We start from the raw sequence: 26,337 nt of genomic DNA on the forward strand, positions 1-26,337 counted from the left end.
AAATCATTCCCTGGTATTTCATTCTATCTAGACTGGTATATTGTAGTTCTCAATGAAATCTTTTATCATATCTCTTCAATATATGTCTGCTGGTACAGTGCAGTGACTCTACAGATATACTGCATCAAAATCAAGTTGTTCAGTGCAATTGTTACCACCCACTGTTGGGCATTGTCTCACCAGGCCAAGGGTTTAGTTCATGTTTTGTATACCCATAGCAGTGCAAGGTTTCTCAAGGGTTCTTTCAATTTAATGTGCAGTGTAGCCATAAATCATTGACAGGATGTGCACCTGTTCATGAAATCACTTCTGACACTGCTATGCTTCATACCAGCACATAATGGCCCATATGATAAGCTTTAACATTAGAACTGTATGCAGTTTGTTTTGATCTAGAGTGAGTCTTAAAGTGAGGATGTGTGTTTCAAGGGTTACAGTGAAATGTTTTCTTGTAAATAGCACAATTCTTTATAACTGTATGTGTGCACATGTATGAACCTACATTGTATGTCAGGCTGTCTGTGTCTGAACAAGGAAAATAAATATCTATTTAGCACTTTTTACAGGTTCTTAGTCAGAGGTCACACAAAACAAACTCAAAATGATGTTCATTGTTGTATTCCAGAACTTTGTCTTTGTGGTCGTTCCATTCAGTACTGTATTGCATGTACGTGATATGGTATCCTTAGCATAACATTTCTTGAACTGAGACTGGTAAGACAGTTTTGTGAGTAGTTGAATTTGCAAACCATAAACACACTGACGGGATTTGAAATCTAGGTATTTTCACTTTCACGGAAAAGAGTTAGTGATTTTCCACCTTGAGACAATATAAAGTGCATGATTTGTGTTACAGAAGGCAGTATTTTGGTATGGTGTTCTTTTTGTGAATATCAGCTGACTTATAAAATCTGTGAAATATACCATGTATAGAAGCACACTGCCACTAGATATATGAGTACAGTGTAGAAAGGTACAATCATAATGTATTAACTGTAAAGTAGACTTTATTCCATAAAATGTAATTTTTTCTTAAATTTAATTACAGATATTCAGACTTAAATGCATACATGTACATATCAGATCAAAACGTGTCTTGACTGGAAAATCCTGACTTGAATTTTGAACAAAGAGAAGTCCTCTATGTGTGAAAGCGTAATTTCTCCTCTGTCATTCTTCCATTCTAGCACAACCACTGTAAAGTTTGCTAAAAGTCCATGGGTCGCTTCGGGCAGCAGAAATCAGAGCAGATGGAAACCATGCCTCCGCACTCCGAAGTCTCAAAAAATGGGCCAGCCAATGAGAATCATGTTGGAGATACTAGAACAGCTATCGGGAGTCCCGCCCCCGGAGACCTCCACAAAGTGGAATCTGGAATGGAAAATGGAGGAAACCAGTCCAGCGCACGCGCCGCAGATGAGGGCGGTGGCTTCGAGATCACTCCAGGAACAGTCGTCATTCCAGAAACTGAGAGTGTATGTGAAAATGCTTGACTTTTCTTCACCCAATACCTTTCTGATTTTGTAGAAGTGCAGGGGGGGGGGGGGCATTTCATGAAGCATTTTGTTTGACAAAGTTGTCCGACAAATTTGCTCTCAGCCAATCAGATGCAAGGATTTTGGTAGCTTGTAATAGTTTGTCAGAAAAATATCCGATCAAAACACTTCATGAAATGGCCCCCAGGTTGATAAAAAGAAGAAAAACAAAATCACAGATATATGACAAACTTCAAACTTTTGGGTATGGAATTTGGGCCTCATGCCCTCTCAGCCATGAAGAATCGTGCAAGTAAGGTGGATATTGATGTTGCACTCCCATGTAACTTAAGCATGATTGCTATGTCAGGCATGTATCTGAACTTTTTTTCCTTATGTCATGTCATTGTGCCTTCTCAGAAAGGGTGCTTTAGGCATGTCATTCTTACATGAGTCTCAAGTCAAATCTATCCATCTACAGGTATAGTTAAAAAAAAAACTCGGGCATCCATCCTTGTGAATTCTTAGTTTATATGGTGACTGGAGAAATGTCCAGCATTTTCAATAAATTTCTGACAGAGGCAGAGTCGAGAAGACAATTGACTGACTAAAACGGACTAAATGGAAATATGATGGAAGTCAAAACGTCACAATGAAATTCAGATATTATGTCATTTGGCTAATATTTCAAAATGTATTTGATTTATGTAGTATCATGCAGAAACCATGAATGCTGCAGACCTAATGATTGGTACATGCATGTGTAATAAGCTCTAGAACTTCTACATATAGATTATTTTCAAATTAAATGGTGCTTGTCTGCATAACATTGTTGGAAGTGGGGCCTATAATGTTAATTGAGTGTTAGATTTAGTCAGTAATTGAGTGGACTATAGCAAAGTATGGGAAAGGTCTGTCTAGACCAAGCCTCCCAAGAAATTTGTTTTACATCCAAATTTGTACAGTACGTAGAGACATGCTATGTAGTATTGCAATGCTGAATTTTTTCTAAGCATGTGTTTTTTGTGCTGTTGGTTTACATCACATCAATTTTGGTTACGAAAGCAGAAGGTATGCTGACAGGAAAATGCAAGAGCTTTAGGGAATATTACCTCGAGGGCAGTCAAGAATCACATGCGAAGTAATCATGTTATGTATGTCAGTGATAATGCCCATTTCAGAATGTTGCTCTCAATACAGTTTTAGTTTCTAGTTACAGTTTACCTCACTTCCTGTGCTTGCTGCTCCCATTACAGTCTTCCTTTAGCTTCCGTAAGCTCTGGGCGTTCACTGGTCCTGGCTTCCTCATGAGCATCGCCTACTTGGACCCAGGAAACATTGAGTCGGATCTGCAGTCAGGTGCTGTGGCAGAATACAAGGTATACCAGTGACATGTTTTTATCGAGACCGCTATAAGGCCTCGTTCCCATTCAAAATATAAGGCTGTTTTAGATGGGATTATTCTTACAGTGCAATTTCCCATCATACTCAACTTGGCTTCATTGAACAGGATTAAAGACCTAAAATCTAAATGAATGATAGAGGTTTCATGAAGACAGTACCTAAAACAAGAAAGTAGTAGATTTGTAGTTTCTTATTCATCTGTGAAACCATGATAGTAGATTATGAGGTATTCATGTCACAGTGTCACAGGTCTCACACTGATCATCACACACAATCTCACTATACTTCCAGTTTATAACATTTAAAAAAAAAATCCTTTACATCAAGTTATTGTTCTGTTGCAATAAATCTAGCGATGGTGGCGTTTGAAGTAAAGGGTTGTATAGTGTAGTTATTGAATTATTGACCCAAAGCATGATATTCCTACCCTTGGTGCACAGATTAGTTTAAGAGTTGTGGGATGATTGCATCATCACCATTGCTAATTTCCTTGTGTAACTGTTATCAATATTACCATTTGGCAAAAGCATGTGAAACTTTACTAGCTTCCTTATCATATGAAGAACAACTTTTCCACCATTATCCAATGTTATCCCTTTCTATAAACTTGATACAAATACACATGGTGTGGATTGCTCTTTAATGACTAATAATAATAATGATAATAATAGTGGCTACTTGTATAAGCGCACAGGTCCACTTTTCAGTGCTCATGGCGCTTCAAAAATGAAAAGATATCATATATTTTCATGCATATACATATTCAAACATTTCAACAAATAAGAAAATGGTAAACAAAAACAATATACCAAATAAAGAATACAACATATAACAATTAAAAATACAATATTGATCCAATATTCAAAATGACATACAGCAATTACAGACTACATTTGTGTATTACATTGTACAAGGCTTCCTGCTGGAATGATCTTGGCTGTCTTCGGCTTTAGGAAGTGATGTGACATTGCAGCGTGTACCCCAAATAGGTTGCTAGTTCAGTTCGGAGATGAAGTGTTCAGGGACCAAGAAAAGTACCATGTGTAATCATCAATGTACATGTAGATTTAAACAGTTTAGTATTGAAAATTATTGAAAAATTGATGTGAAATCTGGAACCAGAGATCTAGAGAAATACTGATCTTTTCCTTGATACGGTCTGCACTATCAAAACTAATCACCTGAATTTGTACCCTTTGGCTCCATCCCTTTGCACAGTGTGTGTGTAAGGTAATATGCTTTGCTGCATTTAATGCCCCCTCTTGTAAGGAAGAGACTCATGGTTAGCAGAAAAATACTTAGTCTGTTATAGATTTTTTTTTGAAAGCATTATAACAGAAAGTCATACTGGTGCATATAGTCATGTGTACATTAAGAAAACAAAATGAGGAAGTGTTGATGATGTTAATGAATAATAGGATATTCCTTGCCAAAGTACATTTCGAAAGGGATTTTATTCCTGCTGTGAATTTCCTGGCAAGCCGCAGCATGATTTTTCATGAATGTAATTATGTAGGATGAAAGATCTTGTGTGCTGACTGTTTGCTTGTATGACAATTGGGAAATGCTAAACCCACAAAACAACAGAATCAGAAGATTTTTATCTATATACTTCTTTCAAAATACAACAAGTGAACTGAAGAGGAAACAAAGTAATGAGTTTCTGTGTCATACACCCACCAGATATGTTAATCGAAGGCATGAAAATGAAGTACTGACACTTGCACAGACTTGGTTTAGAAAGTTTGACCCTTTATTTTCCCAGGGACGTGGCTTAAAGGCATTATTTACCATTGGCAAATGAAACAAAAACCCAGCACTAGTGCTTCAAAATAGTTCTAACATGTGAGTTAGGGATAGAAACAGCCATTGTAAAAATTTTAATCGTTATAGTCAATGTTAAGTATTGTTAGATATGCAAAATTTGAACAATAGGTATATTAAGATTATTTCTAGACTAAACCGCCTACAATTATGGGTTAGTAAGAAAAATGGTGATATCCCCTTATATTTTAGGGCTTTATGGCAAAATTTTTATATAGTTGGATGTTTTGTGATACAACTGATGTACACATGTGCGTCAAATGTGATAACTCGAACATTTTTAAAATCACTGCCCCAAAGGTAAACAGTACCTTTAACTTGCCAAGCCTTTTCATTGTTATTCAGTTAACCAGCCAAACTCGACCTGGTTGTAAATTTTACAGCAAGCCCACTCATGTGTAGCAATATGTCTCGGTCCAACAAGAAGACCATGATGATACAGGAAGGATAAGGTAATCTCTCTTCAGTAACAAGTAGTTTCCAAACATCTGTGCCAATCAGTAAAGGAAACGCTCCAGCATGCATGCCAATTGGCAACAAAGCACTGTGAGGGTTAATGTCAAGAGCTGTCCATCTCGATGTCCATGTTGTTCCATGTTGCTGTCTTCTTGGTTATTTCAAGGTGAAAGACGAGTGAATCAACTGATTGAGAGTCCACAAAAGTCTGTCATATGTTCAGGAGGAAAGAACATTATAATCAAACTGAGCAGTGTTGTGCTACTTGTCTCCACACATGCATAGTGTCTCGTTTGAACAACCAACAAAATGTGGGCTTCTTAGATGATGCTATGGCAACTTTGAAATGTGGGAATTAAAATGTGTGTTTTTTTTCTGTCTTTGCTCATATGAAAGGAAACCTGCATTCGAAGAAAGAAATGTGCAAACTATTTTTAGGTGTCTTTTATTATACCCCTGCCAAATGAAGTTTGAAGGGGGTATATAGGAATCATTATACCCCCGCCATATGAAGTTTGAAGGGGGTATATAGGAATCAGCGGATGGTCGGGCGGTCGGGCGGTCGGGCGGTCGGGCGGTCGGTCGGGCGGGCAGTCGGGCGGTCGGTCCGTTGCAAATCTTGCGTCGCGAACTATTTCCTCAGTTTTCAACCGATTCCCATAAAACTTGGCACAGATGTGTGCCTTGGGTTGTAGATGTGCAAGACGTATTTTTTGACAGTACCCAAAAGTACGTTGCCATGGTAACGGCATATTATGGGCAAAAATGGGTACAAATCTTGCGTCGCGAACTCCTCCCACAGTTTTTGATCAATTTTTATGAAATTAGGTACAGATGTTCATCTGAATATGTTAATGTGCAAGACACATATTTCCGCAGTGGCCCAATTTCCATGAAACTTGGTACAGATGTGTGCCTTTGGTTGTAGATGTGCAAGACGCATTTTTTGACAGTACCCGAAAGTGCGTTGCCATGGTAACGGCATATTAATGGCAGAAGATCAAGGAAAGATCTTGCGGATTTAACTACTTCCTCAGTTTTTTGACCAAAGCTTATGAAATGTGGCACACACCTTGATCTTGGTGGGAAGATGTGGAAGACATATTTTTCGGACGTGTCGGAAGCTGCGTTGCCATGGTAACAGCATATAAATGGCAGAAGATCAAGGAAAGATCTTGCGGATTGAACTACTTCCTCTGTATTCGACTGAAGCTCATGAAATGTGGCACACACATTGGTCTTGGTGGGAAGATGTGCAAGACATATTTTTTGGACGTGTCGGAAGCTGCGTTGCCATGGTAACGGCATATTAATGGCGGAAGATCAAGGAAAGATCTTGTGGATTGAACTACTTCCTCAGTTTTTGACAAAAGCTTATGAAATGTGGCACACACAATAGTCTTGGTGGGAAGATGTGCAAGACATATTTTTCGGACGTGTCGGTAGTTGCGTTGCCATGGTAACGGCATTTAAATGGCAGAAGATCAAGGAAAGATCATTCCTTGGGTAAGACTATTGTCACGGGCGGGGGTATTAATCACCTTAAGTGATATTTCTAGTTATGTTTGAAACTATGAATTAGCTCTCTCAAATATATTATGCACTGGACAATACTTAAGAAAACACTGTTATTTAAATGTTCTGTAGTAAGAAAACACACCTAAAACCACAGGTGAGTCCCTAAACAACATGAAGTGCAACCATTTCTTTTCCCTTTTACCGCAGCTTCTAGATTCATTCAATATGAATGGACAGTCTTGTGGGATGATGGGACGGTGACTGCACAGACACAAAAAGAATTGGAATACAGGCAATTCCCATTATAACAAAGTCATTTGGACTAGCAGTTGTTTTTTTTTTCACAGTAGTGAAATTTCATTATTGCAGAACGATAAAGTGTACAAATATACATAAACAATGATTTTAGGACTTGAATCTTTACTTCATTTTTACGAGATTTTCATTATAACTGTGTTCATTATAATCTATTAAATACAGATTAATGAATAATAGATTATATATAGTCCGTTATTATTGATGAAGATGACTCTGACATTGTCCTCTTGTGTAGATTATTGATTATCTGTCTTGATTCACTCTCTGTCTAACAAATACAGCTTCTCTGGGTCCTAATGTGGTGCACAGTCATGGGTCTTGTTATCCAGCTACTGGCTGCTCGCCTTGGAAATGCAACAGGTAATTTCATGGGGTTGTGACAAATTTTCTTGGAAATGCCAGATGTGTGTGTGTGTGTTTTTTAATGTTTGTGCCAATTTTTTGTTTTGTTTTGTTTATTTGTTTGCGCCATGTTTGTTTGTTTATTTTTGCCAAGGTTGTGATACATTTATGTGCACTTGTTCATGTGCTTTTGTCACAAAGATAGGACCCAGAACCAGATCTTCTTTTTGCTAAAAGTATGATTAATCATCTTTCTTCAGAGACATGATGAGACTTTTGTGAATATAATAATTGAGAGTCTTTGTTAAAAAGCAGGAGCTCATAGGTGTAACTTCCCATGGGTCATTCAACATGTATCATTCTGCATTTTTCTTTTCCGAAATATCCAACCACGCCTGAAATTTACAATGCTGTGTATATGCAATGTTTCAGTATTCTTGTGCAACTGTATTGATTTAATGTTTTGTTTATCTGGTGACCATGCAACCCATTAATCCCATGTTCTCATCCCTGTGTATGTTAAGTATTGTCATTTTCCAGTGGAATGGCACATGACATACTTAATTTCCATAAGCACTGTGTTAACCATAAAGTGTATGCCTTTTAAAGCTGGTTTAAATAGCTAGAACAAGTGTATTTGGATATTTCTTGTCACAGAATGGAATATGTGGGCGTGGGGAAAAATGTCAGAGATAAGTGAATAATTTGTGACACGACATTTGCTCCTGCGACAATTGCCCCGGTCTTATTTTCTCCAAAGACTTAGGGTTAGGGTTGTGATAGGGTTTTAGGTGTAGTTTGATGTGAGGATTATGACGAGGGATATGGTTATGTTTGTGGGTAGAATTTATGTTTGCTTTTAGCTTGCAGATATTTCATGGGAGCAGTTGTCGCAAGAGCAAATGTCATGGAACCGAATAATGAATGGATAGAGGGAGAAGGAAGTAAAGCTGATTTGCAAATCTAAGGAGAGATTTAAAAAAAGATGGCAGAAAGACATATTGTAAGACATGGTGGGCTCCTGTAAGATAGGAAGAATAGGTCAAGAGAAGGAGTAGAATAACAGAATCATGCCTACCTGAATTTTTAAAGGAAAGAGCACGAAACAGACCAACGTAGAGTAATTACCAAACCAGATGAAGGAAATAATACTGTATATGCCGTTTATTTCATATGGTTTGTGTCATTGCCATTTTTGCAAATCAGGTGCTATCTACAAATTTAACAGCACATGAAAATATTAACACTGACTGCGACATAAATGTGACGTGCATGCATACATTTCTCCATTCATTACTGCATTTACAATCACAAATTCAACCACTTGCGAAAAAATTGTTATATTACAGGGTATCATCTGGCGCAGGTGTGCTACCGGGAGTACCCAAGGTTCCCCCGTCTGCTGCTCTGGCTCATGATTGAGATCGCCATCATAGGCTCCGACATCCAAGAGGTTGTCGGGTCAGCCATTGCCATCAATCTGCTCTCCAGTGGAAAGTAAGTTGGCAAAATACACTGCAAGGGCCTGTCAAGAGACACTAAGATTTTGCCTGTGTGATTGTGTTAGATTGCCGTTACAGAACTTCGTCCATAATGCTGGTTGGTTTCCACGGAATGTCGATCACTACTTTTCGTAAGGCTGCATTTCTAGTCAGCTGACTCTCGATAACTTACCTTATGATGTCGTGTGCTTGTTTTCACCACTTTCACATATTATGGTATGTAGAGGGCAGTAATAATTTTGGCATTAAGTGAAATTGTGTAGAAGTGATAGTTTGTTCAAAGCGTTAATTGAAGTTTTTATCATATCCCTCACAAATTGTGTCCTCTGATTGGTCGAGAGCATTGGAAGTGACAAAACATAGGCCCATTTCCACCATGAAAATCCTTGTCCTGTCAGAGTCCAATAAAATGAATCCCACTTACTTTGCTGTTACTCTTGAAATGATTTGTGAGGCAGTTAAACTATGTGCCTGCAGTGACTTCAAAAGCACTATTTCCTTCGGGACTGCGCTCCTCAGAAAATAGTGCTATTGAAGTCACCTTAGGCACATGGTTTTAACCAGAACCTCTCAAGCCTGATATATTTGTATAAAATAAACCTGTTGACAATGGCAAATCATATGAAATGCATCAGTCCCTAACTGAAGGTGCTGGAGTCATGTCCCTGACATGAAGTTTGGCATGAGCTCTAATTTGCAAACAATTTGTGAGGCTTTTTCACGTGAGTCACCTTGCTTCTGCATAGTAGTCTGACTGATATCATCAGAGTGACTGCCGTGTGAGATAAACACAGGTTGATTGCCAGCGCACAGGGTCAAAACAAAAACAAATCCAAACAAACTTTTGTTATCACAGCCTCACCTCTGTGATCTCTTATCTCTGTCCTCTACAGAATTCCAATCTTTGCTGGCTGCCTCATCACTGGTATAGACACCTTTACATTCCTGTTTCTGGAACAAGCAGGTAATGTTTCCATTCCTTTTGCACAACTTTATCAACTGTTAGAAAATAAACCTCAACTACTGGTACACTTCACTTGATGCCTCTGATAAAAGAGAGACCTACTGAAGTGATGTAGAATACACACAAGCCAAGGCCGACATATATTTGCATATTCATGACCATCATAGTGCAACCCATCAAGATCTTCTCTTCTTTTTTTTCTTCCATTTTACGTAGTGTCATCTCACAACAGAAAGATTCCTGATTGCTGGGATTTCTAATGTCTTCAACATTTGGAGGAAATGAGGGGGTTTTCTAGTGCTTTCATACTAAAGTTTTGCCATTTTTCCTCTTTCCATCAGGTCTGCGAAAGCTGGAGGCTCTCTTTGGCGCCTTGATTTCCACAATGGCTTTCTCTTTTTTCTACATGGTAGGTTACAGAGACTCTCTTGTCCTCAATCTTGTTTTGTTCATCTAACACTACATTCCAAGAAAGCATTCATGGGCCTCGTTGAATAAAAGATGATCTTAATAATGTAGCATAGTGTACATTGCAGCCGCCACCATGGCAGGAACAGAATTTTTGGAAAGCTGTTGTCTGTTATGAGATATTCCCAGCAATTTTTGAGTTGGTATTTTATCCAGCAGGGCACTTAATCTGTTTTGTTTTCATCCAGTTTGAAGAGAACTAGATTTAAGAGTGAGAAAGAAGGAATTCGATTAAAAATTTAACATTGCACTTTTAGACTGCAGAATTTCTGCTCACATAATAAAGTACAAATGTTGAAAAGAAATCAATTTGTAATGTTAGTTAGTGACATAGAAGTATTGATGATTATAATTATGATAAAATGTTTCTTATTTTTTTAATCAATTGAAGTCTTTGGTATTCAAGGAAATTTCAGTTTGATTTTGAGTGGGCATATTTTGATTAATTTTTCTGCTGAAAAAAGGTTTGCTTGTTATGTACAGTGTTGTAGCAATTATAGTATTGTGAAGTAGCTGCACATTTTACCCAGTGTTCACCTTAAGAAATACCAGGCTTCACTGCATGAATGTATTTACGATGTAGTCCAGTGCATAAACAGTCATGATGGCATTCCACCAAACTCTCTCCATAGTACATCACAGTGAAGCCTGACCAGGGCGAGATATTGAAGGGTCTCTGGTTTCCTTGGTGCGAGGGATGCGAGCTGCCGGCCATCCAACAAGCTGTTGGCATTGTTGGGGCGGTCATCATGCCCCACAACATCTACCTGCACTCAGCCCTGGTTCTGGTTAGTCTTCAGAATATTTAAGGCCATTTTTTGTGGTCTGGTTACAGTGGCGGATCCAGAGGGGGGCGCAACCGGCGCACGCCTCCCCTTTATTTTTCATGAAAAACAAAAGAAATAAAAAGAAAAAAATGAAATGAAACCCGGAAGTGCCACCAGAAATATTAGTCACGCCCCCCTTACAGAATTCCTGGATCCGCCCCTGTGGTTGTTGGAAGTAGTCTTATTGTGAAATTCTGGGGTCTGTAAAGAGGTTTGCTGTTATTTTAAATTGCAATTTACTTCAGCAAAAAACTTCAAGTACTCACAATTGATTACATATTTCCTGTCTGCCTCCATTATGAATGCAATCACCACAGCTTGAAATACAATGTAGTTGCAAGTCTCTTGATGAAGAGGGCTTCCCAGCTCAATAAAGTGATGTCACTTTCAGGTTTGGCATACTTTAAGTTTAGTAGTCATGTATATGTGTATGTGGTAAATGTGATGTTTTCATTTACACATCAAAATATCAAAATGTCATATTTAACTTTTGAGGTTTTATTTCCTGTTGATCATGTAGCCAAAAGCACCTTGAATCATTGAAATGCAAACAGGGGAAATGAAATGAATTAAAATAAGAAAAATTGACTAGAAAGCTTTTGTCATTAAAAGGTCATAAGCCATACTTTTCAGACCACTTTTGTGTTGTCACTTTGTATTGACAAGTGTCTTGGAGTGGAAGCATGTTACCTTATTCCTCTTCAACCTTGCCATTCCCTAGATAATGGTGTCATGCAATATAAGTATGTTTCAGTAGGAATTCAATTTGCATAACAGCGCTGGAAATAGTTTTCAGTTTGAATTACATTTTATGATTTTTGCCTCTGTTGTTCCTTGCAGAGTCGAAGGATAGACCACACAGACAGAAGGAGAGTGAGGGAGGCCAACATGTACTACTCTATAGAGTCAGGTAATTCACCCGTCGTCTGGTCATCCTCTTGCACCTTAGTTGCAGCAGAATTCTGTTTGATACATTAATCCATCAAATCCCTCCAAACACTTTTCTGTGATTTGATACTGTACATTTTCTTTGAGTATTACTGTTCTTTGCAAGTGTTCCATGAGGTAGAGTAAAAGATTCCATTTCAATTAAACCCCATTTTTATCCTTCACAACTGTTTTTTTTTAAAGAATTTTCAAAGGCCTTGTAACTGCTAAATTTATGACTGACTCTTGAATATTGTTCATACATTTTAGAAACTTGAAGTTCCTGTCCCTCTTTCAAATGTGCAAATTTTTGATTGCCTCTTCCAGATTTTGTTCAGTTTTAAGGACTTCAAACAGTTCCATCTAATCTCTCTCCTGGAGATGATATGCAGTAGAATTCAAGGTGGTAGTTTCTGCTGCCAAATTCCTGCAGAACTCTACGGGTTAAAGAGTTCAGAGTATGAAGGCTTGTAAATAAAATACAAAAAGAGCATGTGTGTATTTACCTTGTGAAAATGATTGCAACTATGTATGCAAATCAGGCAGCCCAAGTATTTGTGAAACGTACAAAGTCGACTGTATGCTCATGAGGACTTTCATGAAAGAATAAGGAAAAACAAATCTACAGTGAGCAACACAAGTATGTTTGGAAATGTATGTCAATTTTTACTGTCTGAGTGCAGTATCACAATAAATTTTCCACAAGAAGAGGCTGCTATAGCAATGTTTAGTTGTAGTGTTGTATAGTGTTAGAGACCAAAGAAAGGTTTACAAGTGCAAGTAAAGCATTGACCCAGTGCTCATTCTAAACTTTGAGGCACTTCTGCTCAGATGACTAGTTGGAGAAATTGACCCTGACAAGATGCATAGTTTGGAGTAGTGGTGGTGTTAAGGTAGTAATAAGATGATGGCATCATTGTCCGACTCTCTTCTCCATTGATATCTTGCAGCGATAGCCCTGTTTATTTCATTCCTCATCAACCTCTTTGTTGTGGCCGTCTTCGCTGCTGCTTTCTATCAGAGAGCAAACCCAAGTCTGATGAATGCTGTAAGTACAGAAGGAATCTGCCCTCTTCTTTCTGGTTCCTTCCTTTCAAATGGGTGGACTTTGTACTTCTTCTTCTTCTTCTTCTTCTTTTTTTGACAGAGAGTTAATTTGAAAGGTGTTGCCAATTTTGATGCTTTGTTATCATAAGTCTTTTTTTTTTTGAAACCCACATTGATGTTCAGCACAAGCTAGATCGTGAGTTATGAAAGAAAAGTGTGCGATTTGTATACTGCATATACTTTACATGTTTCCACACACACAAAAAAAATATTTCAAGCGCAGAAACATTCTTATACAAAGAGGTTTGTTTCACAAAGACAGCAGTTTTGTTTGTCTGAAATGTGTGGATATTGGCAGCCCTGTCATACTGTTGATTAATTCAACTCATTGTCATCTTCTAGTATAGATTTTTTTTTTTGTTGTTGGTGGGAACTTATTTTGCAGATGTTTCTTTTCACTTTATTTTCATTAAGTAAGCTGGCATTCTTGATGAGAGTGACTGTAAAACAGACTATTACAACCACACTCTCTTCACAAAACCAATTCTCTTTCTTGTGATGCTCATTTTATTTTTCAACCAGGGTTTGTGGATCGGTGAGAAGTATGGCAATGCCATGAAGATCATTTGGGGCATCGGGATCTTGGCAGCCGGGCAAAGCTCAACCATGACTGTAAGTTGGAGCGATGCACCACAGTTAGTTTAAAAGATTAGAATGAGCTTCATAGATGGAAAGAGAGATGCAATAGTCCCCCACTGTGCAAGATCATCAGTGCTGCTTTATTTTCCATACAAATTTGCATTGAATAGTTGGTCATATTCTTCATGAAAATGAAAAGTATGCTGCTTCATTCCAAATAATGGTCTACCCAATATTTCAAGTTCAAAGTTATGTTCCTTATGACCTTATTACTTCATATGCAATGAAGGCAGCTTTCATAGTCAACAAGTGACTGTGGTAACTACTCAAAAGTGACTTTGGAAAATGCAAGATTTTGATTTATCAATATCTGTTATCCTTTGTAATTGATAATGATGCCTCTGATAATCATTTTTAATTACATTTGTTACTGTGTTGTTTTTTTCTTCTACAGGGGACATATGCAGGACAGTTTGCAATGGAGGTAATATTATATCATTTATATCTATTTATGTATTCCCAACTACGTAGACATCTTCCAACACTCATTCTCATACCTGTATCAGTGTTTCTTTTATAACATCCAATCATATAAGTTACTGCACATGAAGTAGTTAGCAAAGAGGAGCTTTACCCTTTACTCCTTTTAGGTTTCGTTTTTAGGCAAGCTGTACATGTATATTACACCAAATTGTCCATGGGTTTATACAAAATGATTGTGTATCTGTTGACTTGAGATCATAGAAAAGACTAGAACAAGTATGATTTAAATGAGGCAGTGAAAAAAAACAACCACGCACACATATAAGGGCAGCTTGAGAAGTGGTTCTTTCTAAATTGGCAAACTGATATTAATATAAAAGAAGCAAACCTTCTTGTTCATGAGTTTAGAAGTACAATCTGTATATGTTGTCCCTCCCTGACTCCTCTCGGTCTATCTCTGCCCCCCATTCCGTCCCTCCAGGGATTTTTGGGCATCCACTGGGCCAAGTGGAAGCGGGTGCTTCTTACCCGCTCCATTGCCATGGTGCCCACCATCTTGGTAGCCGTCCTGGCCACGAAAGCACTTGATCAACTCAACAACGTCATCAACGTCATCCAGAGCATCCAGCTTCCCTTTGCCCTTCTCCCAGTCCTCTACTTCACCAGCCAGGAGAGACTCATGGGGGAATTCCAGAACTCAAGGTAACCCAAGCCAATTACGTCTTAGATTAAAATGACATGACATTGGGTGTCCTCAGTTCACAGCCCATTAACCCTTTCTTTTGCAGAATCTGGGCAGTAGTAGCTCTATGGGGAATCACAGTAGATTGATGGCAATGGATTTTAAAAGATTTTAAAGGCCACACGTGTTGTACAGCTGCGACACATGTGTGGATCTCACATGGTGACTGTTTGATAGAAACATCGGCAAAGTAGGAGAGCTTTATTTTCATATCACAGTGTCTTAAAAAGCAGTATCAATAATATCCTTAAAGATTTTTCAATGACTAACTGTAATTCTATACACTGATTTTGAGGGGATTTTTCAATTTCTTCAACATTTTGTCGGAGATCAGTTTTAATTATGAGAAAGATAAAGTTGATTACTGTTGTCCACTTCATGTATATCAAGATAACCATCATTTGTTACTAGTAATACTCTCTATTCAATGCTGTGTATTGCCAGAAGTTCTGTTAGAGTTGGTCCATGTAATTTGTTTTTTCTAGGAAATAGACTTATCATTTACCAAATAATGGCCCATTTTATGTCTTCAACTTTCTTTGCAGTTACTTCATAATGGCATACTTCAAAATGAAGTGTGATCCAGTGCTCTTAATTACATTATATTTTTGCTTGCCCAGATGCATCTTACAACCTGTAAATATGTTTTTGTTGTTGCTTTCTTTTGTTTTATCCTATATTTCAGGTTTACCAAGGTCATTGTATGGGCTCTGGCCATCTTGGTGATGGGGGTCAACTTTTACCTGGTGTTTGCAGTAAGACAACTTTCATTGTCTCTTTAATTCATGTCTTTAATTGTGCAAATACACTTAGACACAGCTTTATGACAATGCTATTGTGATTTGAATTGTGGTAAATCCACAGTTACCACAAAAATATCATACCTTCTATGCATATCTGTAAACTTAGGTGATTTGCCTGACAGACAAATCCATGTTTGGATCAAGGCATTTACACACACACACACAATACCCCAAACGTGCATGCAAAGAAATGGAGGGGGGAAGATATCCGCAGACAATCACGTGCAAAGATGCAGACTCACAGACATCCATACTGTACAAAAAACAAACAAACAAACACATATGTGGTTTTCCTTCTTCTTGTTTGCATTTGTGTTTGTGCTTAGAAGAAATTGCAAGAGCAACATGAAATTCCATTGTTTGCATACAAAAATACATCCTGCAAAATGACAAAATTAATCCCTTTCTAGTATAAAATAGTATCAGCCTTTTCAATTTAAATAAGTCATACAATTTTTTCTCATCAATGAATGAGCAATAAAGTAATTGGTGTTATTCTAACAATGAGATTTAGCAGACACATTTAATGACACTTTCACCTTTCTGTTGTTTATATATATAGTTATGCATTGTTCTCCCTTCTCCTTGTAGGAAATCAGTAACAGTCCATGGTGGACATATCTCCTTATCGCTGTCCTTGGAGTCCTTTACGTCATTTTTGTTGGTTATCTGGTAAGTCAAAAGGATACAAATGTTAATAGAGAATATAGATAACTACACTGGTGAATAGAGAGAAAAATGGACAGAGAGATGGCTAGGGAAAATTAGGTTACATATGATGGGTTTAATTTATAATCTACAGACTGTCAGATGTTTTAACTGTATACCTACTTGCTCAGGAAAACCAACACATGCAGTATTCTTTATAGAGATACACCTTTTAAATGTTTACTTATCACCTGGTTTAGCTTCAGGGACAGTATATTATTGATTGCCCAGTAATGTCTCAAAAGGCAGTCTACGATTAAGTGGTTTAATACAGTGTGCGACAATTGCTTTCATGTTTATCCTCTTAAAGATCTTTTTAATAGCATCGATACCTGTATGTTGTCCAGCTTTATATTTCCAATCAGTGCAGTAGTAATATTTGATGGAAGTTGTATACCACTGAAGGAATTCTCTTTCTGGTACCAGTAAATGTATCAAGATTATGATGCAATGATTGTCAAGGAACCTTGTAGAAGATGAATCAATATTAACCCTTGTACTCATTTTTCCCCACAGGCATTTGGGGTTGAGCTGTCTCATACTATTAAGGTGAGTGATGTAAAGAGATTATTCCAAATCTCAAAGATATAATATATTCTCAGTTAAAAAAAAAGAATAATGATTATAAAATACTGGTCTGCACTGTGCATAGCAGGAACAAAACCTCATAGTGATGATGCTGGGAAAATGGCGGTGACTGAAAATTCCATGTCGATGGTATGCCTTATTCTCACAAAACTTTGACTAACCTATCATATAAAACAGATGGTGACTTTTGTTGTTTAAAACGTAAAGAATGTTCTTATCTCAAGGTTGAAGGTCCCTCAGACCGTATCGGATCCTTCGATAGGATCACTCCTATTTGACCTCCCATGCCAGTCGGCTGCACAATGTTATATCCACAATCTTGAATAGTACAGACTCACATACATTTACACCATTAAAAACTGGAGATAACCTCATGACTTCCTTTTTGATGTCAATGCAATTGCAATGAATAAGCCAAAGCTTATCGCCGACGACAAATGATGTGACCTGTAGTTTCGTAATGGCCTTTTGCCTTTGGATTTTACATGACACAGATATGCATTATAGCACATTGCTCACAACAAATGATATGGCCTGTAGTCTGTAATGGCCTTTTGCATTTGGATTTTACCCAACAAAGATATGCATTATAGCTCATCGCTGATGACAAATGATATGACCTGTTGTCTGTAATGGCCTTTTGTCTGTAATGGCCTTTTGCAAGTGAATTTTACATGACCCAGGTATGCATTATCTAAGCCATTCTCTTCGCATTTATGTGACGAGACTTCGAATTCCATCCAGTGAAGGCAGATTCTCGTACTCTTCATCTGTCCATACACACAGTGTTGGGTGCTGCGAAGGCTCGGGAGGATGGAATACACCAGGCTGGAGGAGGAGTTTACCACCAGTCGACCTCGATACCCTCAGTCTCCTTCTCTGACACTCCAGGCTTCTGACCAGGATGATACCAGTTAATTGAATCCTGAGGCTAAGAGTCATTCCAAAAAGTCTGTGTGACCCAGAGCAGGCAAGTACTATGATCACCCTAGGAGGTGGTATTGTGTGTCAGTTATGACTGGTCGGTTTCACACCCCCCCCCCCATATATATATATATATATATATATATATATATATATATATATATATATATATGTGAAACATCCACAATCCCATATTCTGTTGAATTCCTTAGGTAACAGAGATGGCATTTAGCTTTGGTGAAAAAAAAAAATAAGAGAGTTTTAACTGTCAGTGCATAAAGTTGTTCCCTAAAGATGCCTTCAACCACACCTTGTGAGTACTAACTGTACTTTGATATACCTCTGTCTGTTTTGACAGAACATGGGCTTCCAAGTGATGATGTTTAATTATAAATGGCTAACATATTGCCAGACCCTGAGACAAGCATACAATGAAACTCTATGAAGCAAGCCTATGCACTAGATAACCGTATCATTGCCAATTTTGCCCCATATGCAGTGTACCGTAAAGTTCCGTGTATAAGACGCACTTTTTTTTCGTCGGAAAATATGAAAAATCGGGGGTGCGTCTTATACACGGGTACAGTCAAATCACGGAAAAAAATATGTCATGTACACTCAATCTAATAAGGTCAACTTCAGGTCATTTGCGTCTATCGGCGTCCAGAGGGTAAACCAATCAACAAATTTACCGATTACGTGGGATGTATCAATGTGGACACACACAACAGCTGTAAATACGGGATGTATCATTAAATCTTACACAGGCCTACCGATGTATCAATCTGGCCATAGACAAGAGCTGTAAACACGCATGTTCCTTCATTAAAACCTACCGGTACCAGTGTAAAATGTAGCTGTCAATGCCCGATGTTCAGGTATCATTACCAATACCGTAAAACTTATCGATGTATCAATCTGGCCATAGAAAACAGCTGTACATTACCAGGTAGGACCCTACGTCACCGTGTGCATGCATAGCGTTTGCATTGCTTCCCGCACCGCACAAGAGCACACGTGTGACTGTAAGTGAATGTGTTCTAGCCTCTATAGTGGATGGATATCATGATAAGCCCTCCGCACGAGATTCGAGCTCCGTTCGATCGTTCGTGTCTATCGGCTGGGCAAAACAACAGTGAGAACGTCACCGCGTACGCACCGTACGTCTCAGCGTAAGATCCCTCTTCTATACAGGTAGGGTAACCGCGTACGCTCCGTACGTCTCAGCGTAAGATCTCTCTTCTATACTACAGGTAGGTACCGTTATTTTTAAAGGTCCGGCTTACCGTTGGGAGCAGTTTATAGTTTAAAACATGTTCAAGATATAATTTTTTATGCCTACGTGTAGGTCAGGAGGCATTTCATGAAGCATTTCGTCCGACAAAGTTGTCGGACAAATTTTTCTCAGCCAATCAGATGCAAGGATTTCAGTAGCTTGTAACAGTTTGTCAGAAAAATATCTGACCAAAACGCATCATGAAATGCCCCCCGTTGTATCGCAAAACATGCTAACATGTAAAACTTTTAAGTTTAAGGAGATGTCACTATTTTTCTCATGAACTTATAACCGTAGATGGTTATAGTCTGCAAACATTTTATTATAACTATTGTTCACATGTTTGTTTAACATTACCGGTACTTAACATTGATTATACTGATCCAAAGTTTTATATTGGTTGTTTCAATCCCTAGCTCACATTCTAGTTTCTATCATAGTACTAATGTGGGGGTTTTGTTTCATCTACAGATGGAAAATCTCGACTTTTTACCGGTACTTTACTGTTCTTGAATGAAAGAAAGATATGATTGAAGGTTCAGTGTGTGAGTTTCTTCATTATGTCTCCATCAACAAATTTGATTGTAGAAGGAAACATTTAACAAACTAACACCTGAATGTTCATTTTTTATTCTTCATGATGAACATTTTGTTTCACATGCCTTACGAGAATATGTACGGTAGATACCGTAAATTGCACAATTAAATGGCGTGTTACTAGTATTCTCCTATGAATAAAGATCACTTATAGCGAGTGATTACCCATACGCACCAGTACGTCTCAGCGTGTGATCCCTCTGCTACACTATTGTTAATGTTTTTCTTATTCTTCATTATGAAGATTTTGTTTCCGGCACGCGCCTACTTCAAGAGACACATCTACTGTAGATATAATAGCACAATCAAATGGCGTGCTACCAGTAATCTTTCCGAAGGAACAATAGCGAGTGATTACCGGTACGCACCCTACGTCTCAACGTATGATCCCTCTGCTACACTTTTGTTATTGTTTTCTTCTTATTCTTCACTATGAAAATTTTGTTTCCGGCTCACGCCTGACACGAAAGACTCGTCTACGGTAGATATGATAGCACGATTGAATGGCGTGTTGATCCCTCTAAGCGAAACAAAGGTAAGTGAGTACGCACCGTACGTTTCGTACATCAGCAAAAGATCCCTCATGGAGAACCGGTATAAAATGCAGTGGCCAGCACGTGTAACAGCCTCACTTCTACTCCATCCGTCAAGATGCATCGTCGTCAATCATTCACAGCTGCGTTCAAGCTCAAGGTTGTTAGAGTCGCCGAATTGGAAGGAAACCGAGCTGCAGGTAGGAGATATGATATCTCCGAGGCAAATGTTCGGCGATGGAGAGCAAGCATGCAGCAACTTCAGCAAGCACCGAAGCAACAGAAAGCACGTAGAGGGAAGAAGGCAAAGTGGCCTGAACTGGAGGAACAGCTCCTCGCGTGGGTAGCTGAGAAGCGACGAGAAGGTTGCGCGATATCCACGACAGCCCTCAGGTTGAAAGCGAGGGCAATAGCTACAACAACTGGCATCGCGGAGTTCAAAGCAAGCCAGCACTGGGCCCACAGATTTATGGGCAGGCATGGCCTGTCCGTACGTCGCCGCACGCACATCTCTCAGCGTTTGCCAGATGACGTTGACCAGAAGATCCTCAGCTTTCAACGCTTCATCATTCAGGTCCGTAGGGAGTACGACTACCCTCTCGAGAGAATTGGCAACGCTGACCAGACCCCGTTAACCTTTGACATCCCATGTAACGCCACCGTAGCGACGAAGGGCACAAAATCCGTCAGCATCGCCACCACTGGGCACGAAAAAGATCGTTTCACCGTGATGCTGTCGTGCACAGCTGACGGAGGGCGATTGCCGCCCTACGTCGTCTTCAAGCGGAAGACACTTCCAAAGGAGAAGTTCCCGGCCGGCCTGATCGTCCGAGCCCAGCAAAAAGGGTGGATGGACGAGGCACTCGTCAACGACTGGCTGAGATGTGTCTGGGGCAGACGGGTTTCAGGGCTAAACAGACGACGCAGTCTGTTGGTACTCGACGCGTTTCGTTGCCATAAGACTGACGGGGTCAAGGCTACCATGCGTGGAATGAACGTCGACCTAGCCATCATTCCAGGTGGAATGACTTCACTGCTCCAGCCACTGGATGTGTGCATCAACAAGCCATTCAAAGATGGACTCCGCCGTCGCTGGACCGAATGGATGATCAGCGGGGAGCACACGTACACCAAGACAGGCCGACAACGGAAGGTCGACCTGCCTACAATCTGTTCGTGGATCTTGGAGGCGTGGGAGGAGATCACCCCTGAGCTGATTCGCAAGTCCTTCAAGAAGTGCTGCATATCCAACAACTTGGACGGGACAGAGGATGATGTCCTGTGGGCAGACAACGAAGGAGAGGGGCCAGTTGGAGAGGAAGACGACGACTACCATTCAGACGACTTGATGTACCCCGACTCTGATGACTCCGACTCCGAGTTGAGAGCACTCTTCGAGGAGGAGAGTGAGGACGAGGATTTCCTCGGGTTTTAACTCGAGGCGAGTCTAGCGTCTACACCAAAACGGCCCTTTTCAGGGCTAACACATTATCAAAAAAGAAATCAGAGATCTCGAAGTCTAATGAACAAATGAGACTACCCCTTCCCCTTCACATGAATTCACTTTTTAATCACTCACAATCTATCACTACAAGAATTTATCGGTAATTATATTATTTCATTAAAAAAATGTATTGTTATTCACCAATTCATACACACATCCACTTCAGAAAAAAAAATGATAATTATAATTAAACATATGGGCCTAGGTGCTTTGACAATGAAATATATTTTTTTCTTTTCATATGATTTGTTTCCCTTTCACAGAAAAGAAAATGACATTCCATAGACTTGTTCAGCTTTGATGAATTCACTTTTTATTCACTGACAATCAATCACAACAAGAATTTACCGGTAATATTTCATTACAAATTTTATTCACCATTTCATATGCACATCCACTTCAGAAATTAAATCGAAAATTAATAGGGCGTACATGAAATAATTATAGGATAGATGCTTTGACAATGAAATATTTTTCTTTTCTTTTCACATGATTTCTTGCCCTTCTACAAAAAAGAAAATTACATGCCATAGAAAATTTGTTCAGCTTTTCTTTTTTTATCGATTCCTTAAACTTGAGTGAGAGTCAATTCTCCTTCTTGGCCCTGGTAGAGCAAATCTGCAAGGAAGCAGAGAAAAAGAATCGTATCAACTTCTGTCCGTGACAGCGTCATAAAACTCATATTAAATTGTAACAGAGTTTACCGAGAGCTCTCGAGTACAGTATTCCTACATGATATTACAGGCATACATGTAACGTTAGCAGAACTTTTTGGTGGTAGTAGAACATTAAAAGAAAGTTTATAAAAGGAAAGGAAAATACGGTAAGGCAAGTACTAGTAGTAGTACAGGCTGCATTTTATTAAAAATCTTAAGTAGAAAATTTTGGTGGAAAAAAATTAAATTCCCACAAATATTGGTTTAAGCGTGGGCGGGCATACACGATGGGGCGGCTGTAAGAGGCATTTTATGGCGTTTGCTTTTTTTGTTCACTTTACGTGATCACGTACAACACGTGATCACGTGAGCTTATTGCAAAGGCAGAGACAACCTGTAGACTCACATTAGACTCGACTCGTATACCACCACCATGCACGTCATGTCACACAGCACAGCGGTCAGATCAGCGAGCTCGCCCGTTGTGCATGGGCAAGGCCATTGCTGTATGTGTGCGTGCGCTGTAATCATGAGCTGCATGCCTTTATACGCAAAAGGCTACCATAGAGGGGTGTTTCATAAAGCTGCTCGTAAAGTTACGAACAACTTACGAGCGACAGGTGATCAGATCTTTTGCTGAATTATGGGAAGTACAATAGTGTATAGCACATCAGAACTGATCACCAGTCGCTCGTAAGCTGTTCGTAACTTTACGAACAGCTTTATGAAACAGGGCCCTGGTACTTGGTACATTGTACAAGAGAGACGTGCGTGGTAATCCCTAGGCCCTCGGGGCGAAACAACAGTGACTGTAAGTACCGTACGCACCACCGTAGGTCTCGATTGGCAGCGTACGATCCCTCAACTACCGGTATTCTTCATTCACCAACGTAGACACGTCTATCAGTGTATGGTAGCATGATTGAATAGCGTGTTTATCCCTCTATCTAACCCTCTGGTATGATGAATGGGACGAAACAATAGCAAGTGAGTACCGGTACCGTACTAACGTTAGGATACAAGTCTCACATTTTGCGTCTTCTATTTTTTGCCGATGTCCGATGAATACCGTGAAAAGAAAGTTTGAAAGGAAACGAAAAATAGAGCGAAATACATGCTGCATTCTAGGGGAATTTACAGTGCTGACACACATAACATTTGCGTGGAACTTTGCGTGGTTTTTTTTTTTTTTTTCAATTTTAGGTCCGAAAGTAGGGGTGCGTCTTATACACGGGTGCGTCTTATACACGGAACTTTACGGTAATGCTTATGAGACTGCCTCCTGTATATCTGTTTGCATTGAGTGACACCTGGACAGTCTACTACGCGTAGTGTTGTGTTGGCTTTGAGATACAAATGTAGTAGTACGTATGTCTTGGATTACAAAAAATAGATGGTATGCATATTCTTGTTTTCCTTAATACTGCTGCTATTATTATTATTATTCTTTTTTTTTGAAATCATTATTCTCATCATTAATATTATCAATGCCACGATTATCTATTGTTATTACAGTGGCTTATATGTATGTTTAAATGTTATTTCCTCCAACAGATATTTCACAAGGTTTTGTAATAACATATTTCCTAACTAAAATAGATTAACTTTTTTTACTTTGTACAATTAACATTTCATGTTAATTCGGTAGTCCATCATGACGTACAATTGTAGATAGAGATTTTGTGTGTGTGTGTGTGTGTGTGTGTGTTTCTTTAACATGTGTTTGTCATTAGTAAGTGGCTTTTAGCGCAAGAAAAAAAAATAACAGCTCAAATGCAGTTAGCTTGTTGGATTGCAGAATCAAGTCAAGCAATTTCTCATTTTGTACATGTCAGCTTTAGCGTGACCTTCAAGTGATGTAAGTAAGCACACATCCCCAGTGACCTAAAATGAGCTACAAAGTCATCCCTGTAGAGTGAAGCTGCATCTCATTGAATATTTGTAATGTCATCGATGGGAATTGCCAAAGAACAAGTCCAGTATTTTCGTACATTCGATATCAAAATACTAGAGCCTAATTTGCACTGATGATTTCCTTTAACAGAGGGCTATAGTTCTCATCTAGAATATACACTGTACATACAGTATATTTGTCATGCATCCCCTAGAATGTGAAAGCCATTTTGTAATGACTTCCCATGGAATATAGACACAATCTTGTTTTTTGTCGTTTTTTAGTAGTATTTCAGCAAGAATTGAAAAATGAGAGTTCAGTAACTACTTCAGATGTATGTGAATGGAGTCCAATGTGAACATGCAGGATCACTTAAAACAAGGTTTTTATGTCTTATTTTGATTTCTTCCAGTGAAGAATACTGAAAAATATCGATATGCGTGGAATACATTCCTGTTGTGCCTTTGATGCATTTCAATGCATCTTTTGTGTTTTCCGTCAATGCATAAAATTCTTCAACACTGTTAGAACATGTACTTGTAAGACAGCACAAATATTTACACAGACTACTCATGAAATATGTGATAGGTGTTCAAAATCATATGAAATTATATTCCATGAGTGACTATTTACTCAGCAGTGATATACAGTATTTGTATACAAGCATTTGTATTTTGTATACAAAGAGAAAGTCGCTTGTCATTTGAATTAAACTTAGGCAATGTGTATCTAGTAGTTACAGTTAAATATGCTATTTATGAAGAAATAGGTTAGCCTTGTATCCATGGTCGGAAAGACAAAAAAAAAAAGAAAAGACCAGATGCTGAAATGAATCTATGCGTCTCATTGAGCCATTGACAAACAAGCAAGCCAACAAACTTTTGGTGTTGATTTACATTGCATTGTTTGTCTTTGGTTTTTACGTCCTCACCAGTTGGTTTCTTTAGATGTGATATTTTGTACGACATGATGAAGTGGCTGGAGAAAAGTATTGCTGCCGTTACATGTTTGATGTGAAAGGTGTGATGTTTTGTTATCGTATATTTGTAAACTAGTTTTCAATCAAATACTTATACAGTGTAAGTCGTTTTTCTATGGTGCCATTCTGTGTTGTCAGATGAAAGGTCTACAACTTGTGCAATAATTTGTCAAAACTTACACAAGGTTTATCAGTATGTAATATTGCATATCTTATTAGTATTATATTGTTTTTCTTGTAGTCAAGTTATGTAAAGTAAGAGAGATGTTGTTCCATGAGTTGTGATATCCAGCCGTGATTTTGATAGAGGTTGGAAAAGCTACCATACCTTACAAGTGGCTATGCTTTCAAACACTTTTGACACTTATATCCAACAAGCATATTGCAGCAACAAAATCACATTTGCAGGTCTTGTCAGCAGGCTACAGATGGTGAGACACTTGAATGCAGTGTCATTCTATGTGAAGTAGACTTTCAAACAAAAGGATAAAACTTTGATCAAAATTGGACGTAGATTCAGAAAGTCTAAATGATGTATGTTTTCCCAAACCAGCAATCATAGACTTTGACTTGATCACTCCATTTATTTTGACTACTAGTGATCGTAACCAATTTTACTGTTTGGAGGAAAAACATCTGAGGCCTTGAATTCCATGACTTTCTGATTGCATGGCCGATTTTTATTAAACATTCATAGTTCGGTTCGGTTAATTTTCTGTATCAAAACAGTTCTGTTGAGCATCTCTCATTCAATGGCATTTTACTTTTTTTAATGGCACAAAAAGATTTTTTTTAAAGCCCAAACAACTGCCCTAGAATGATTGCATTCATTGTATTGACACAGTTACGGACCAAAAACAAGTATAATTAAGGTTCTGTAACAACTTTGCTTGTGAGGGCTACCCGGATTAAAATATGTTTTCATATGTTGCAATTTTT

General features: G+C 38.6%; 1 protein-coding gene across 1 annotated transcript; it reads left to right on the top strand.

The window, feature by feature from the left end:
* The first annotated feature begins 1,191 nt into the window (after window positions 1-1,191).
* Window positions 1,192-18,011, top strand: LOC139722510 (natural resistance-associated macrophage protein 1-like). Its single transcript, XM_071633798.1, has 16 exons — window positions 1,192-1,475; window positions 2,732-2,854; window positions 7,277-7,355; window positions 8,687-8,834; window positions 9,733-9,803; window positions 10,145-10,212; window positions 10,904-11,059; window positions 11,939-12,008; window positions 12,976-13,073; window positions 13,655-13,744; window positions 14,166-14,195; window positions 14,676-14,896; window positions 15,622-15,691; window positions 16,331-16,411; window positions 16,964-16,996; window positions 17,822-18,011. Exons 1-16 carry the CDS (start codon window positions 1,218-1,220, stop codon window positions 17,951-17,953), a joined length of 1,728 nt encoding a protein of 575 aa, XP_071489899.1. The 5' UTR covers window positions 1,192-1,217; the 3' UTR covers window positions 17,954-18,011.
* Window positions 18,012-26,337: the final 8,326 nt, after the last annotated feature.

This window comes from Diadema antillarum, unplaced genomic scaffold (assembly GCF_040938485.1).
Source record: "Diadema antillarum isolate AM-2024a unplaced genomic scaffold, OU_Dant_1.0 scf00000167, whole genome shotgun sequence".
In the NCBI taxonomy this organism is placed as follows: Eukaryota; Metazoa; Echinodermata; class Echinoidea; order Diadematoida; family Diadematidae; genus Diadema; species Diadema antillarum.

Excerpts from the sequence above, each read along its gene's own strand:
- LOC139722510 (XM_071633798.1), top strand. The coding sequence starts at position 1,218 with ATGGGTCGCTTCGGGCAGCAGAAATCAGAGCAGATGGAAACCATGCCT. Across the intron at positions 9,804-10,144 it reads CCTGTTTCTGGAACAAGCAG|GTCTGCGAAAGCTGGAGGCT; the intron begins GTAATGTTTCCA and ends TCTTTCCATCAG. Across the intron at positions 13,074-13,654 it reads ACCCAAGTCTGATGAATGCT|GGTTTGTGGATCGGTGAGAA; the intron begins GTAAGTACAGAA and ends TTTTTCAACCAG.